We start from the raw sequence: 16,418 nt of genomic DNA, 5'->3' as shown, positions 1-16,418 counted from the left end.
AGAGCACGTGGGCTCTGTAGTTTGTGGCATGCAGGTTCTCTAGTTGAGGCATGCGAGCTCAGTAGTTGTGGTGCACGGGTTCAATTGCCCCGTGGCATGTGGGATCTTAGTTCCCTGACCAGGGATCAAACCTGCATCCCCTGCATTGGAAGGTGGATTCTTTACCACTGGACCACCAGGGAAGTCCCCATTTCTACCTTTTTATCTCCACTCCCACATTAGTCACCAAGCATCCAGATTCTCTGACTGAGGGATCATATCCATCTTTCCTCTGACGTTTTGAAATCTGCTTTCCTAGAGGCATGACAACATGTTGACTATATCCAGTGCTGTTATTACAGATAATAAGATAACAGGATCATATTCTCTTAAGATTCTTATGGCTTTCATATCTGTAAATAGTTACTGAAGGTAGAATTAGATCCCAGAGTAACAGTTTGTTGCTCCTTTTATCTTTTTTGAGAAATGAAATTGTCAAAGATTGAATCAATAATGTATCAGATGATCGCTTTATAAGCAAAGGGTGACTATTAGCAGAAATTGTCCATCTCGATCAAAGCTGTCTTCTGAGGTAATTGGTTTGAAGAAAACATCTTTTACATCTTCTAACTGGCTTGAGGTCTGTGGCACACTCCCCCAATAGGTTTACCTTAATTCTCTTTCCCCCACCCAGTGTCTGCCTTAAGATTCGCAGACTCCCATGCAACCACACCTGCTACTAGATCCACATGCTTCCATTTTTCTATTAGATCTCTTTCCTTTGGACATGCTTTATTGCCATTTCAATAAATATGTGTCATTCTACCAATTCTTGGTGTGTTCTATGATGTTACATTTACTTTCCTGCCATTAGATTCAAGATCAATTTTTTAAGCAACCATTCCCTGCACATCAATGGAAAGACCTTTCTGGATCCATAAATATTGTTCCTGGTCTATTTCACTATATTTCTCTTGAGAAGCAGTGGCTATATCTCTTACTATTTTTTTCTTCTTTTTGATGTCATATATGTTATGCTTTTATGGTTGCCTTAGGGCATTTTATGCACCGTTGCTCCTCGAAATTCAACTTAAACCTTCTGGATCAGGGCATTGGCATTAATGACATCCATCTCCCACCCTGACCCATTGTTCTGATCTCCTAAGCCATGAGGCCCTATCCAGACCCTATTTTTAATACTATCCAGTTGTTCATTCTCCATGTCCTTCTTTCTCAGCCAAAGGTCAGAACCTTCATGAAACCAACTGAAAATGTGAAAACACCACCTGTTCCCCCCAAGGAGTACTTTTTTTTTTTTCCCCCGTCCAGGACTTTAATGTTATTAGAAACCCATTCCAGACTTCTTCTGGCTGCATCCTTAATCCCCACATGCATGTCAAGAATGGGTTAGCGGGGCTTCCCTGGTGGTGCAGTGGTTGAGAGTCCGCCTGCCGATGCAGGGGACACGGGTTTGTGCCCCGGTCCGGGAAGATCCCACATGCTGCGAAGCGGCTGGGCCCTTGAGTCATGGCTGCTGAGCCTGCACGTCTGGAGCCTGTTCTCTGCAACGGGAGAGGCCACAACAGTGAGAGGCCCACGTACCGTTAAAAAAAAAAAAAAAAAAAAGAATGGGTTCGCAGTCAGTGAGTAGCAGTTGATGAATCTTGGAAAGCTTCTGATCGAGGCTTACAGGTGTGCTATGGGAGAATAGGCCATCTGGAGAATAACAACTAAGGAGACAAGGTAACTTTCTAACTCGAAAGAAGCGATTCTTTGGCCACGTAGCTATGATGCATACAGCTTAGCAAAGGCTTTAGATAAAATCACAGATGTAAAAACCATAATGGCTTATTAAAAAATAAAACTAGAAGTATTTGGGAATACTTTGACCTACTTGAATCTGGTCATGGAAATTATGCTGTTCCAGGATACTCCTTCATCCAACCGGCAAAAACCAACCAGCAATCTGTACAGAACAATAGCCTACAGCCAAAAGCATTTCTTACGTCCCTCTGTTATCTTCTCTTAGCTTAAGTGTTTTTGATAAAATAAGGATAATGATAGCACCTTGTGTCTTACAGAGTTGTGAGAATTAGATATGAAGCACATAGAACAATGCTTAAGTACACAGTAAAAGGCCAATCACTTTTCTAGTTCCTATTATAGTTATTTTCATTATTATTATCCCATTAAACATTTCAATCATCTCCCCAAATCCTTTTCCATTTCCCTCTTAGTTCTTTTCTTTTTTTTTTTTTTAACATCTTTATTGGGGTATAATTGCTTTACAATGGTGTGTTAGTTTCTGCTTTATAACAAAGTGAATCGGTCATACATAAACATATGTTCCCATATGTCTTCCCTCTTGCGTCTCCCTCCCTCCCACCCTCCCTATCCCACCGCTCCAGGCTGTCACAAAGCACCGAGCCAATATCCCTGTGCCATGCGGCTGCTTCCCATTAGCTATCTACCTTACTACGTTTGTTAGTGTGTATATGCCCATGACTCTCTCTCGCCCTGTCACAGCTCACCCTTCCCCCTCCCCATAACCTCAAGTCCGTTCTCTAGGAGGTCTGCGTCTTTATTCCTGCTTTACCCCTAGGTTCTTCATGACATTTTTTTTCTTAAATTCCACATATATGTGTTAGCATACGGTATTTGTCTTTTTCTTTCTGACTTACTTCACTCTGTATGACAGACTCTAGGTCTATCCACCTCATTACAAATAGCTCAATTTCGTTTCTTTTTATGGCTGAGTAATATTCCATTGTATATATGTGCCACATCTTCTTTATCCATTCATCCGATGATGGGCACTTAGGTTGTTTCCATCTCCGGGCTATTGTAAATAGAGCTGCAATGAACATTGTGGTACATGACTCTTTTTGAATTTTGGTTTTCTCAGGGTATATGCCCAGTAGTGGGATTGCTGGGTCATATGGTAGTTCTATTTGTAGTTTTTTAAGGAACCTCCATACTGTTCTCCATAGTGGCTGTACCAATTCACATTCCCACCAGCAGTGCAAGAGTGTTCCCTTTTCTCCACACCCTCTCCAGCATTTATTGTTTCTAGATTTTTTGATGATGGCCATTCTGACTGGTGTGAGATGATATCTCATTGTAGTTTTGATTTGCATTTCTCTAATGATTAGTGATGTTGAGCATTCTTTCATGTGTTTGTTGGCAATCTGTATATCTTCTTTGGAGAAATGTCTATTTAGGTCTTCTGCCCATTTTTGGATTGGGTTGTTTGTTTTCTTGTTATTGAGCTGCATGAGCTGCTTGTAAATTTTGGAGATTAATCCTTTGTCGGTTGCTTCATTTGCAAATATTTTCTCCCATTCTGAGGGTTGTCTTTTGGTCTTGTTTATGGTTTCCTTTGCTGTGCAAAAGCTTTGAAGTTTCATTAGGTCCCATTTGTTTATTTTTGTTTTTATTTCCATTACTCTAGGAGGTGGGTCAGAAAGGATCTTGCTTTGATTTATGTCATAGAGTGTTCTGCCTATGTTTTCCTCTAAGAGTTTGATAGTTTCTGGCCTTACATTTAGGTCTTTAATCCATTTTGAGCTTATTTTTGTGTATGGTGTTAGGGAGTGATCTAATCTCATACTTTTACATGTACCTGTCCATTTTTCCCAGCACCACTTATTGAAGAGGCTGTCCTTTCTCCACTGTACATTACTGCCACCTTTATCAAAGATAAGGTGTCCATATGTACATGGGTTTATCTCTGGGCTTTCTATCCTGTTCCATTGATCTATCTTTCTGTTTTTGTGCCAGTACCATACCGTCTTGATAACTGTAGCTTTGTAGTATAGTCTGAAGTCAGGGAGCCTGATTCCTCCAGTTCCTTCTTTCGTTCTCAAGATTGCTTTGGCTATTCGGAGTCTTTTGTGTTTCCATACAAATCGCAAAATTTTTTGTTCTAGTTCTGTGAAAAATGCCAGTGGTAGTTTGATAGGGATTGCATTGAATCTATAGATTGCTTTGGGTAGTAGAGTCATTTTCACAATGTTGATTCTTCCTATCCAAGAACATGGTATATCTCTCCATCTATTTGTATCATCTTTAATTTCTTTCATCAGTATCTTATAATTTTCTGCATACAGGTCTTTTGTCTCCTTAGGTAGGTTTATTCCTAGATATTTTATTCTTTTTGTTGCAATGGTAAATGGGAGTGTTTTCTTGATTTCACTTTCAGATTTTTCATCATTAGTATATAGGAATGCCAGAGATTTCTGTGCATTAATTTTGTATCCTGCCACTTTACCAAATTCATTGATTAGCTCTAGTAGTTTTCTGGTAGCATCTTTAGGGTTCTCTATGTATAGGATCATGTCATCTGCAAACAGTGACAGCTTTACTTCTTCTTTTCCGATTTGGATTCCTTTTATTTCCTTTTCTTTTCTGATTGCTGTGGCTAAAACTTCCAAAACTATGTTGAATAAGAGTGGTGAGAGTGGGCAACCATGTCTTGTTCCTGATCTTAGTGGAAATGCTTTCAGTTTTTCACCATTGAGGATGATGTTTGCTGTGGGCTTGTCATATATGGCCTTTATTATGTTGAGGAAAGTTCCCTCTATGCCTACTTTCTGCAGGGTTTTTATCATAAATGGGTGTTGAATTTTGTCAAAAGCTTTCTCTGCATCTATTGAGATGATCATATGCTTTTTCTCCTTCAATTTGTTAATATGGTTTATCACATTGATAGATTTGCATATATTGAAGAATCCTTGCATTCCTGGAATAAACCCCACTTGATCATGGTGTATGATCCTTTTAATGTGCTGTTGGATTCTGTTTGCTAGTATTTTGTTGAGGATTTTTGCATCTATGTTCATCAGTGATATTGGCCTGTAGTTTTCTTTCTTTGTGACATCCTTGTCTGGTTTTGGTATCAAGGTGATGGTGGCCTCGTAAAAGGAGTTTGGGAGTGTTCCTCCCTCTGCTATATTTTGGAAGAGTTTGAGAAGGATAGGTGTTAGCTCTTCTCTAAATGTTTGATAGAATTCGCCTGTGAAGCCATCTGGTCCTGGGCTTTTCTTTGTTGGAAGATTTTTAATCACAGTTTCAATTTCAGTGCTTGTGATTGGTCTGTTCATATTTTCTATTTCTTCCTGATTCAGTCTTGGCAGGTTGTGCATTTCTAAGAATTTGTCCATTTCTTCCAGATTGTCCATTTTATTGGCATAGAGTTGCTTGTAGTAATCTCTCATGATCTCTTTTATTTCTGCAGTGTCAGTTGTTACCTCTCCTTTTTCATTTCTAATTCTATTGATTTGAGTCTTCTCCCTTTTTTTCTTGATGAGTCTGGCTAGTGGTTTATCTATTTTGTTTATCTTCTCAAAGAACCAGCTTTTAGTTTTATTGATCTTTGCTATTGTTTCCTTCATTTCTTTTTCATTTATTTCTGATCTGATTTTTATGATTTCTTTCCTTCTGCTAGCTTTGGGTTTTTTTTGTTCTTCTTTCTCTAATTGCTTGAGGTGCAAGGTTAGGTTGTTTATTCGAGATGTTTCCTGCTTCTTAAGGTGGGCTTGTATTGCTATAAACTTCCCCCTTAGAACTGCTTTTGCTGCATCCCACAGGTTTTGGGTCGTTGTGTCTCCATTGTCATTTGTTTCTAGGTATTTTTTGATTTCCTCTTTGATTTCTTCAGTGATCACTTCATTATTAAGTAGTGTATTGTTTAGCCTCCATGTGTTTGTATTTTTTACAGATCTTTTCCTGTAATTGATATCTAGTCTCATGGCGTTGTGGTCAGAAAAGATACTTGATACAATTTCAATTTTCTTAAATTTACCAAGGCTTGATTTGTGACCTAAGATATGATCTATCCTGGAGAATGTTCCATGAGCACTTGAGAAAAATGTGTATTCTGTTGTTTTTGGATGGAGTGTCCTATAAATATCAATTAAGTCCATCTTGTTTAATGTATCATTTAAAGCTTGTGTTTCCTTATTTATTTTCATTTTGGATGATCTGTCCATGGGTGAAAGTGGGGTATTTAAGTCCCCTACTATGAATGTGTTACTGTCGATTTCCCCTTTTATGGCTGTTAGTATTTGCCTTATGTATTGAGGTGCTCCTATGTTGGGTGCATAAATATTTACAATTGTTATATCTTCTTCTTGGATCGATCCCTTGATCATTATGTAGTGTCCTTCTTTGTCTCTTTTAATAGTCCTTATTTTAAAGTCTATTTTGTCTGATATGAGAATTGCTACTCCAGCTTTCTTTTGGTTTCCATTTGCATGGAATATCTTTTTCCATCCCCTTACTTTCAGTCTGTATGTGTCTCTAGGTCTGAAGTGGGTCTCTTGTAGACAGCATATATAAGGGTCTTGTTTTTGTATCCATTCAGCTAATCTGTGTCTTTTGGTGGGAGCATTTAGTCCATTTACATTTAAGGTAATTATCGATATGTATGTTCCTATTCCCATTTTCTAAATTGTTTTGGGTTTGTTATTATAGGTCTTTTCCTTCTCTTGTGTTTCTTGCCTAGAGAAGATCCTTTAGCATTTGTTGTAAAGCTGGTTTGGTGGTGCTGAACTCTCTCAGCTTTTGCTTGTCTGTAAAGGTTTTAATTTCTCCATCAAATCTGAATGAGATCCTTGCTGGGTAGAGTAGTCTTGGCTGCAGGTTTTTCTCCTTCATCACTTTCAGTATGTCCTGCCACTCCCTTCTGGCTTGTAGGGCTTCTGCTGAGAGATCAGCTGTTAACCTTATGGGGATTCCCTTATGTGTTATTTGTTGTTTTTCCCTTGCTGCTTTTAATATGCTTTCTTTGTATTTAATTTTTGACAGTTTGATTAATATGTGTCTTGGCATATTTCTCCTTGTATTTATCCTGTATGGGACTCTCTGTGCTTCCTGGACTTGATTAACTATTTCCTTTCCCATATTAGGGAAGTTTTCAACTATAATCTCTTCAAATATTTTCTCAGTTCCTTTCTTTTTCTCTTCTTCTTCTGGAACCCCTATAATTCGAATGTTGGTGTGTTTAATGTTGTCCCAGAGGTCTCTGAGACTGTCCTCAGTTCTTTTCATTCTTTTTTCTTTATTCTGCTCTGCAGTAGTTATTTCCACTATTTTATCTTCCAGGTCACTTATCCTTTCTTCTGCCTCAGTTATTCTGCTATTGATCCCATCTAGAGTACTTTTAATTTCATTTATTGTGTTGTTCATCGTTGCTTGTTTCATCTTTAGTGCTTCTAGGTCCTTGTTAGCTGATTCTTGCATTTTGTCCATTCTATCTCCAAGATTTCGGATCAACCTTACTATCATTATTCTGAATTCTTTTTCAGGTAGACTGCCTATTTCCTCTTCATTTGTTAGGTCTGGTGCATTTTTATCTTGCTCCTTTATCTTCTGTGTGTTTTTCTGTCTTCTCATTTTGCTTATCTTACTGTGTTTGGGGTCTCCTTTTTGCAGGCTGCAGGTTCGTAGTTCCTCCTGTTGCTTATCTTACTGTGTTTGGGGTCTCCTTTTTGCAGGCTGCAGGTTCGTAGTTTCTCCTGTTTTTGATGTCTGTCTCCAGTGGCTAAGGTTGGTTCAGTGGGTTGTGTAGGCTTCCTGGTGGAGGGGACTAGTGCCTGTGTTGTGGTGGATGAGGCTGGATCTTGTCTCTCTAGTGGGCAGGTTCACGTCTGGTGGTGTGTTTTGGGGTGTCTGTGGCCTTATTATGATTTTAGGCAGCCTCTCTGCTAATGGGTGGGGCTGTGTTCCTGTTTTGCTAGTTGTTTGGCATAGGTTTTCCAGCACTGTGGCTTGCTGGTCGTTGAGTGAAGCTGGGTGCTGGTGTTAAGATGGAGGTCTCTGGGAGATTTTCGCCGTTTGATATTATGTGGAGCTGGGAGGTCTCTTGTTGACCAGTGTCCTGAAGTTGGCTCTCCTACCTCAGAGGCAGAGCCCTGCCTCCTGGCTGGAGCACCAAGAGCTTTTCATCCACACGGCTCAGGATAAAAGGGAGAAAAAGTAGAGGGAATTAGTAGAAGTATGAGGAAAGAAAGAAGGAAAGGAGGGTAGGAAGGAAGGAAGAAAGAAAGAAAGAAGCAAAGAAGGCAAGAAGGAAAGAAAGGAGGGAGGGAGGGAGGAAGGAAGGAAGGAGGGAAAGAAGGAAAAAAGACAGAAAGAAAGAAGATACAGTAAAAATAAAATAAAGTATAATAAAGTTATTGAATTAAAAAATTCTTATTTAGAAAAAAAAAAGGGACGGATAGAACCTTAGGACAAATGTTGTAAGCAAAGCTATACAGACAAAATCTTACACAGAAGCATACACATACACCCTCACTAAAAGAGGTAAATGGGGAAAAATCATAAATCTTGCTGTCAGAGACCACCTCCTCAATTTGGGATGATTCGTTGTCTAAAGGAGGGAAGGAAGGAAGGAAGGAAAGAAAGAACGAAAGAAAGAACGAAGGTAAAGTATAATAACGTTATTAAAATTAATTATTAAGAAAAAAAAATTTTTAAAAAAACATGGACGGATAGAACCCTAGGACAAATGGTGGAAGCAAGACTATACAGACAAGATCTCACACAGAAGCATACACATATACATTCACAAAAAGAGGAAAAGGGAAGAAAATCATAGATCTTGCTCCTAAAGTCCACTTCCTTAATTTGGGATGATTGGTTGTCTATTCAGGTATTCCACAGATGCAGGGTATATCAAGTTGATTGTGGAGCTTTAATCCGCTGCTCCTGAGGCTGCTGGGAGAGATTTCCCTTTCCCTTCTTTGTTCTCACAGCTCCCAGGGCTCAGCTTTGGATTTGGCCCTGCCACTGCGTGTAGGTCGCTGGAGGGCGTCTGTTTTTTGCTCAGACAGGATGGGGTTAAAAGAGCCGCTGATTCGGGGGCTCTGGCGCACTCAGGCCGGCGGGGAGGGAGGGGCACGGAGTGCGGGCCGGCCTGCGGTGGCAAAGGCCGGCGTGACTTTGCACCAGCTTGAGGCGCGCTGTGCGTTCTCCCAGGGAAGTTGTCCCTGGATCCCGGGAACCTGGCAGTGGCGGGCTGCACAGGCTCCGCGGAAGAGGGGTGTGGAGAGTGACCTGTGCTCGCACACAGGCCCCTTGGTGGCGGCAGCAGCAGCCTTAACGTCTCCCGCCCGCCTCTGGGGTCCGCGCTTTCAGCCGCGGCTCGCGCCCGTCTCTGGGGTTCGCGCTTTTAGCCGCGGCTCGCGCCCTCTCTGGAGTTCCTTTAAGCAGCGCTCTTAAACCCCTCTCCTCACGCCCCAGGAAACAAACAGGGAAGGAAAAGTCTCCTGCCTCTTCAGCAGGTGCAGACTTTTCCCCGGACTCCCTCCCGGCTAGCTGTGGTGCACTGACCCCTTCAGGCTATGTTCAAGCCGCCAACCCCAGTCCTCTCCCTGCGCTCCGTCCCAAACCGAAACCCGAGCCTCAGAGCCTCAGCTCGCAGCCCCGCCCGCCCTGGCGGGTGAGCAGACAAGCCTCTCGGGCTGGTGAGTGCCGGTCGGCACCGATCCTCTGTGCGGGAATCTCCCCGCTTTGCCCTCCGCACCCGTTGCTGTGCTCTCCTCCGCGGCTTCGAAGCTCCCCCCTCCGCCTCCCGCAGTCTCCGCCCGCGAAGGGGCTTCCTAGTGTGTGGAAACTTTTCCTCCTTCACGGCTCCCTCCCACTGGTGCAGGTGCCGTCCCTATTCTTTTGTCTCTGTTTTTTCTTTTTTTCTTTTGCCCTACCCAGGTACATGGGGAGTTTCTTGCCTTTTGGGAGGTCTGAGGTCTTCTGCCAGCCTTCAGTAGGTGTTCTGTAGGAGTTGTTCCACGTGTAGATGTATTTCTGGTGTATCTGTGGGGAGGAAGGTGATCTCCGCGTCTTACTCTTCCGCCATCTTCCGCCTTCCCCCCTCCCTCTTAGTTCTGAGACCTAGAATTGCTTAGCTATTTTTTTCATACTGAAGTATAATGTAGAAAGGAACTATAGGGAAGAAAAGAGAACCTTCAGATTGGAGGTGAAAATCCTTGTGCTGAGTATTATACATTTATCTTTTCAAGAATAAAATTAGGAAATGCATTTTCTCATTTTTTTTCTTCCCAGGGACATTGCTGCCAGGAACTGCCTCTTGACCTGTCCAGGCCCTGGAAGGGTAGCCAAGATTGGAGACTTCGGAATGGCTCGAGACATCTACCGGTGAGTACAGCCTGCCATCACCCATCAGAGCTCACCTCCTCAGCTTAACCCCCTCAAGAGAGTGTGACAAGGCTGCCTGTGCCCTAAAGCATCTCTGCTGCCTTGTCAACCCACCACCTAAAATGTCATTAAGTTCCTTTTCAGGACATGGGAAGCCTTAATCATTGCTCATGCCTGAAGGGCTAATTCAAGGCTCACACTGCCTGCAATAATTGACACTAAGCTGTTAATTAAATTGTCTTTCTCGTTCCAACTCTATAGTCCTAACATGTTCTGAGACACAGAATAACCTGGATACTTGATATGGAAAACGTTTCTAAGTAAACTTTAAGTTGCTTAACCCCTTTCCTCAATACTCAGGAATTCTAAACAGGCTTAGCTTCCATCACCCCAGGCAAGAGCACCTTAGAACTGACAGGAAACTGGGCCCAGCTCATCGGCTCTTCTTTTCTCACACCAGGAGACACAGGAGTGTATTCAAAGCCCATAGGTACTTAGCTCAGCTTCATTTCTTTTCCCCTGTAATATTCTTAAGGCTACATTAAAAAACAAAGTAAATTTTAATTAAAAAAAATACTCTATTATACTTTATCCCACTCTTCTCTTCCCAACCCCTAGTTTCTTCTTCTTTTTTTTTTTTGGTCCGTGCCACACTGCATGGAGGATCTTAGTTCCCCAGCCAGGGATTGAACCCGTGCCCCCTGCCCTGCAGTGGAAGCGCAGAGTCCTAACCACTGAACTGCCAGGGAATTCCCATTTCTTCTTTGTCTAATTATTTACAACAGTGACTCACTCCATTAGCTGAGCAAGGGACTCCCTTGCATGGTCACTAATTACACCTTCCCTAATCCAGAGGTAGAGTGAGGAGGGATGGTCATGTAGACCTTTCAGTCTTTGGAGAAAAAGGGAGACGTTGAAGGCCTCCCACGGAACTGGTAAACAATCTCCGTGGGGTAAGAATGCCGATGGCATCCTGTTACCACAGGACAGCAGTACCTAGGAAATTAGGAGTTAGCAATGTTTTCAGCTACCGTCATCTACCACTGGTATCCACCACATACCCTGCTAATGCTCCACGTCACCCTCTTCTATCACCCAGAGTCTCAGCGTTCCTTCCCCTCCTGTCTCAGAGCACCCCGGGAGAGCCTGTGCTCTAAGACACAAATGTTGCAGTGAGACTTAGTGAGTCACATGATCTGGCCCTTCCTCTCCATCCTCAGCACCGACAGTTCCCCAGCTCTAGGCTTCACCGCCCAACTTCCCTACAGCTCCGGCTTCCCACAGGCACCGCATGACACCACATGTCAGGAATAATCTTCCTCGAGAGCTGCTTTGCCGTTCCAGCTCCAACAGCGCCCCCAAGAAACTTCTCCTATACTCTACCCCCGCTTTGGGTAGAACAAATGCATTCTTCATTGCTCACCGAGCTTCGTACATACCTACATCATCACGTGTTGTTCTTACTGCAGTTGATTCTGTCTGTTTCTTCCACTAAACCATACCTTGGAAGAGAGAGGCTATGACTTATTTGTGTCCTCAGCACGTGGCAGAACACCTGACACATACTAAGTACTCAGTTCATGTTTATTGGAGTAATTAATTAATCTAGGCAGCTGGTGGGGAGCCGCCTCCCATAACACACCAGGCATGGGAGCACAGTGGTATGAATTCGGTTATTAGTTTTTATCAGTCAGTTGCATTAATGACATCAGTGACAAAAACTAGTGAGTCACCTCGTGCCATGGAAGGCAGGTGCTCCCCTGGGGGCTCTGCTATGGCATGCAGCTTCCCGCCTGCTGCCTAGAGGGTTCCATGTCGAGCACCTGTATTGAATTAGATGCTGTGTGAGTGCTGAGGAGGATCCGGAGTAGGACACCAGCCCTGCCCTCAATTCTCCCATTTGGGATCTCGCGTTACCGTGGATCATCGAGAACAGTACTTATAAGGTTGGAGTAATGTTATGCATTGTGAGCTGTAATAAACAAAACCCATCAGGGAACTCTAACTACCTGCCAGCGGGCATTTTTAGTCATTGCGTAGCTCTTTCCTTTCACACCTGCAGTGGGCTGTTCTGTCTCCTGTGAGGTGACACTAAGGTTGTTAACTAGGTGATCTGTGTCCCCTGCTCCCCTCCTGAACCACAAGTGCCCCTTGTTAATTTCAGTCCGTCAACCGGTAGATGTTGTTGCCACTCTCTCAAGGTACCTGGCTCAGAGCCATTTCCAGAACCAAGTCCGCTTTTCTCTTCTCCATGCAGAGCGAGCTACTACCGAAAGGGAGGCTGTGCGATGCTGCCGGTCAAATGGATGCCCCCGGAGGCCTTCATGGAAGGAATATTTACTTCTAAAACAGACACGTGGTGAGTCTTTCTGCCGCCCTCCTCCAGGTCCCACCGTGGGCCTTAAGGTAGAGCTCGTGAGCCAAATGATCCCACACTCTCGTGGGGAAGGGTGAGAAGAATCAACACACCTCTCCTACGGGAGCTCTCAGAGGTTGGCGTACATCGGAACCACCGGAAAGGCTTTGGTAAAACACAGGTAAACACTGGACCCCACCCTGAGAGCTTAGGATTCAGAAGGCCTGAGGTGGCTGAGAAGTTGCCTTTCTAACAAGTTCCCAGGCAATGCTGATGCTGCAGGCTGGGGGACCACACACTGAGAGCCACACATAATAGCGAAGTTAGATTTATTCCAGGAATGCAACATTGAGTTAAGACTAGAAAAATTGATCAATGAAATTCTCCACATTGACAGAATCATGGAGAAAAGGAAATAATTATCAGCACAAAAGTGCTGCAGGTGATGGTGGTGGTGCGACCCCTTCTACAGCTAAAAATCAGTTTGGAAAACACTGTCTGCACATTAGATGTCCAGAACTTATTCATCCCGCATAACTGAGACCTTGTGCTCCTTGACCAACATCTTCCCCTCCCCCTCCCCTCAGCCCCTGGCAACCACCATTCTTCTCTCCGTGTCCATGGTTCCGCTTCTGAGTGTTTGTCTTTCTGTGTCTGACTTATTTCACTTAGCATACTGTCCTCCAGGCTCATCCATGTTGTTGCAAATGGCAAACTTCCTTCTTGTTCATGGCTGAGTAATATTCTGTGGTTTACATACATGCCACATTTTCTTTATCCATTTATCCATCAATCAATATTTAGGTTGTTTCCATATCTTGGCTATTGTGAATAATGCTTCAACGAACGTGGGAGTGCAGATACCTCTTCAAGATACTGATTTTATTTCTTTTGGATGTATACCCAGAAGTGGGATTTCTAGATCTTTAGTTCTATTTTTAATTTCTTGAGGAATCTCCATACTGTTTGTTTTACATAATTCCTGTAAGAGCAACACATAATTTTTTAAATGGCAAATTGAACCTGTGCTCCCTCCCAAAATACACACACACACACACACACACAAAACACACACACACACACACACACACACACACACACACACACACATATACATATACAAGGGAGTCTTTTTAGTTGCATAAAAATCCACAAGGTCAAAGACAACAACAATGACAAAATTTGGGAAACTGGAGAGTTTACAGACAAGTGGTCTCTTACTTAGAAAACTAGAAAGTTGATATCTAGGGCCATCCAGAAGCAGCCTGGTTCACTCTGCCTGATCAGGAGCCCCAGAAAGGCCCAGCAATGGAAGGTGCCGGCACCTCTGAAAGTAGAGGTGCAGCAGAGAGGAAAACGAGTTACAGATCTGTTTAAAAAGTAACTAGATCATTCCCTCACCCCATCCCTGCTCTACCATCACACAGTGCTGGGGTTCCCTCTCTGAAGAGGTTGAACTAAAGTCTTCCCGGCCTTAGGGACATCAGACATCAGCAATTCTCTACTATAAGCATGCATATATATATATATATATTTTTTAAGTCTACCTACTTAAAGGTATAATGCCCCCTCCATCCCCTCAGTGCCAAGAACACGGCAGCTAGGCAGAAGGAGATGAGGAGATTCTTGAAGGAGGGACTGACCAATGAAGTGAAAAACTTCAGACACCACAAGTGCTAGTGGGCTGAATAATGGCCATCCAAAGGTATCAGGCCCTCATCCCAGAAACCTGCCATTGTTCCCTTATAAGAAAAAAGGAGTCTGCAGATGTGATTAAGTTGAGGATCTTGAAGTGAGACAGTTATCCTGGATTATCCAGTGGGCCCTAAATGCCATCACAAGTGGCATGAGAGGCAGAGGGAAGTTTCATACACACACAGAGGACAGAGGCAGAGGCTGAAGAGATGTGGCCACAAGCCAAGGAATTCCAGCATCCACCAGAAGCCGGAAGAGGCAAGGAACAGTTCTCCCCTAGAGCCTCTGGAGGGAGCGTGGCCCCGCAGTCACCTTGCTTTCAGCCCACGCGACTGGTTTCAGACGTCCACCCTTTGGAACTGTGACAGAATAAACTTGTGTTGCTTTAAGCCACCAAGTTTGTGGTACTTTGTTACAGCAGCCAGGAAACTAATGCACCTCGTGAAACAAGCGAGCCAGTTTGCCCGCCAGTTGACAGGCCTCATCTACATAGAGCTTCCCATCAGCTTCGTCGTGTCCCAGTCTTAATACAAGAACAGACAGCCAAGAATCAACAAGCGCTTGAGAAAAGATTCTGATCTGAAGGAAACAAACGTATAAAAAGGAACTTGGAGGAAGAAGAATGCAGAAAGCTTAGGAAAACTTTTAAAAACAATATCCTCAAAAGTTATATTATTGCAACCATAATCTAAAGACAAAAGATTATTTAAAACAATGTTTTTAGGGAAAAAAAATTCCTGGATATAAAAATATGATGAGAGAGCCCTCCAACGAGATGGAGCATTAGTTCCCCGGAGCCCATGTGGGCAGCACATGGCAGCATCCTTTCAAAGAGCACAGGGAGCGAAAAGCAGGGAGAAGAAAGAAACTTGGCAAACACTACCTCAGCCAGGCGATCAAGGTCAACGTGAACAGTGACAGATCATGTTGATAGCAAGTACCTTCATCTGATATGATGAAATGGCAACCTCTGTGGTCTTTCTCCCAAAACCCAATAACTCCACTCTAATCCTAAGAAAAACAGACAAATCCTAATTTGACAGTCTAGAAAATTCCTGACTGGTACTCCTCGAAACTGTCAAGGTCATCAAAAACGAGGAAAATCTGAGAAGTTGCCAAAGTCAAGAGTAGCCTAAGGAAACATGACAACTAAATATAACGTGATGTTCTAATGGGGTCCTGGAACAGCAAAAGGAAATTCAGCAAAAATTAAGGAAATCTCAATAAACTATGGGCTTTAGTTAATAATAATGCCTTAATATTGGCTCGTTAATTGTAAGGAATGTATCACATTAATGTAAGATGCTAAAACTAGAGGGAACTGAGTGTGAGGTATGTGGGGACTTTCTGTATTATCTTCATAATTTCTTTACAATCTAAAACTGTTCTTAAGAAAATAAAGGTTTTGTTTTTTAAAAGATGATGATAGATGTGTGAAAGTAATGGAAAGATTGGAAGACAGAGTCGAATAAATCTTCTAGAAAATAAAACAACTATAAATAGATGGAATAGATTGAAAAGAAAAGAAAATTAAAGGGATTAGACCATTAGACCCAGTTAGCTGAGAACTAGGAGTCCCAGAAAGAATGAATAGAGGAAATGAAAGGAATAAAAATATCAAAGAAATAATCCAAGAATATTTCCCAGAAGGACATATGTTTCCAGAGTGAAAGCATCTAGCAAGTGCCAAGCACTGAATAAAGAGAGTAACACAAGAGCACATCATCATGAAATTTCAGACCAGTGGTGATCAAGATGCTGCAAGCTTCCAAGGAGACAAATAAAATCATAGTAAAAAATGATCGGAAGGGACTTCCCTGGTGGTCCAGTGGGTAAGACTCCATGCTCCCAAGGCAGGGGGCCCGGGTTTGATCCCTGGTCAGGGAACTAGATTCCACAGGCATGCCACAACTAAGAAGCCCCTGTGCCGCAACTAAAAAGATCCCACATACAGCAACGGAGTCCATGTGCCACAACTGAGACCCGGCGCAGCAAAAAAAAAAAAACACAGATCAGAGATGAATGGCACAGTGGTTGAGAGTCCGCCTGCCGATGCAGGGGACACGGGTTCGTGCCCCGGTCCGGGAAGATCCCACATGCCGCGGAGCGGCTGGGCCCATGAGCCATGGCCGCTGAGCCTGCACGTCCGTAGCCTGTGCTCCACAACGGGAGAGGCCACAACAGTGAGAGGCCCACGTAACACACACACACACACACACACACACAAAAATAT

At 43.1% G+C, this 16,418-nt stretch overlaps 1 protein-coding gene across 1 annotated transcript in view; it reads left to right on the top strand.

Moving 5' to 3' along the window:
- The window catches only part of ALK (ALK receptor tyrosine kinase), a gene marked incomplete at both ends in the record, with an annotated part of 728,930 nt that overhangs the window by 705,757 nt on the left and 6,755 nt on the right, over positions 1-16,418 (top strand). The window contains 2 exons of the mRNA XM_082672737.1: positions 10,042-10,134; positions 12,392-12,493. Of these exons, the coding sequence (XP_082528863.1) occupies positions 10,042-10,134; positions 12,392-12,493 (195 nt within the window). The remainder of the gene's footprint in view (positions 1-10,041; positions 10,135-12,391; positions 12,494-16,418) is intronic.

This window comes from Grampus griseus, assembly GCF_964374135.1.
Source record: "Grampus griseus genome assembly, chromosome: 15".
Lineage (NCBI taxonomy): Eukaryota > Metazoa > Chordata > Mammalia > Artiodactyla > Delphinidae > Grampus > Grampus griseus.
This window is presented reverse-complemented; position numbering and strand designations above follow the sequence as displayed.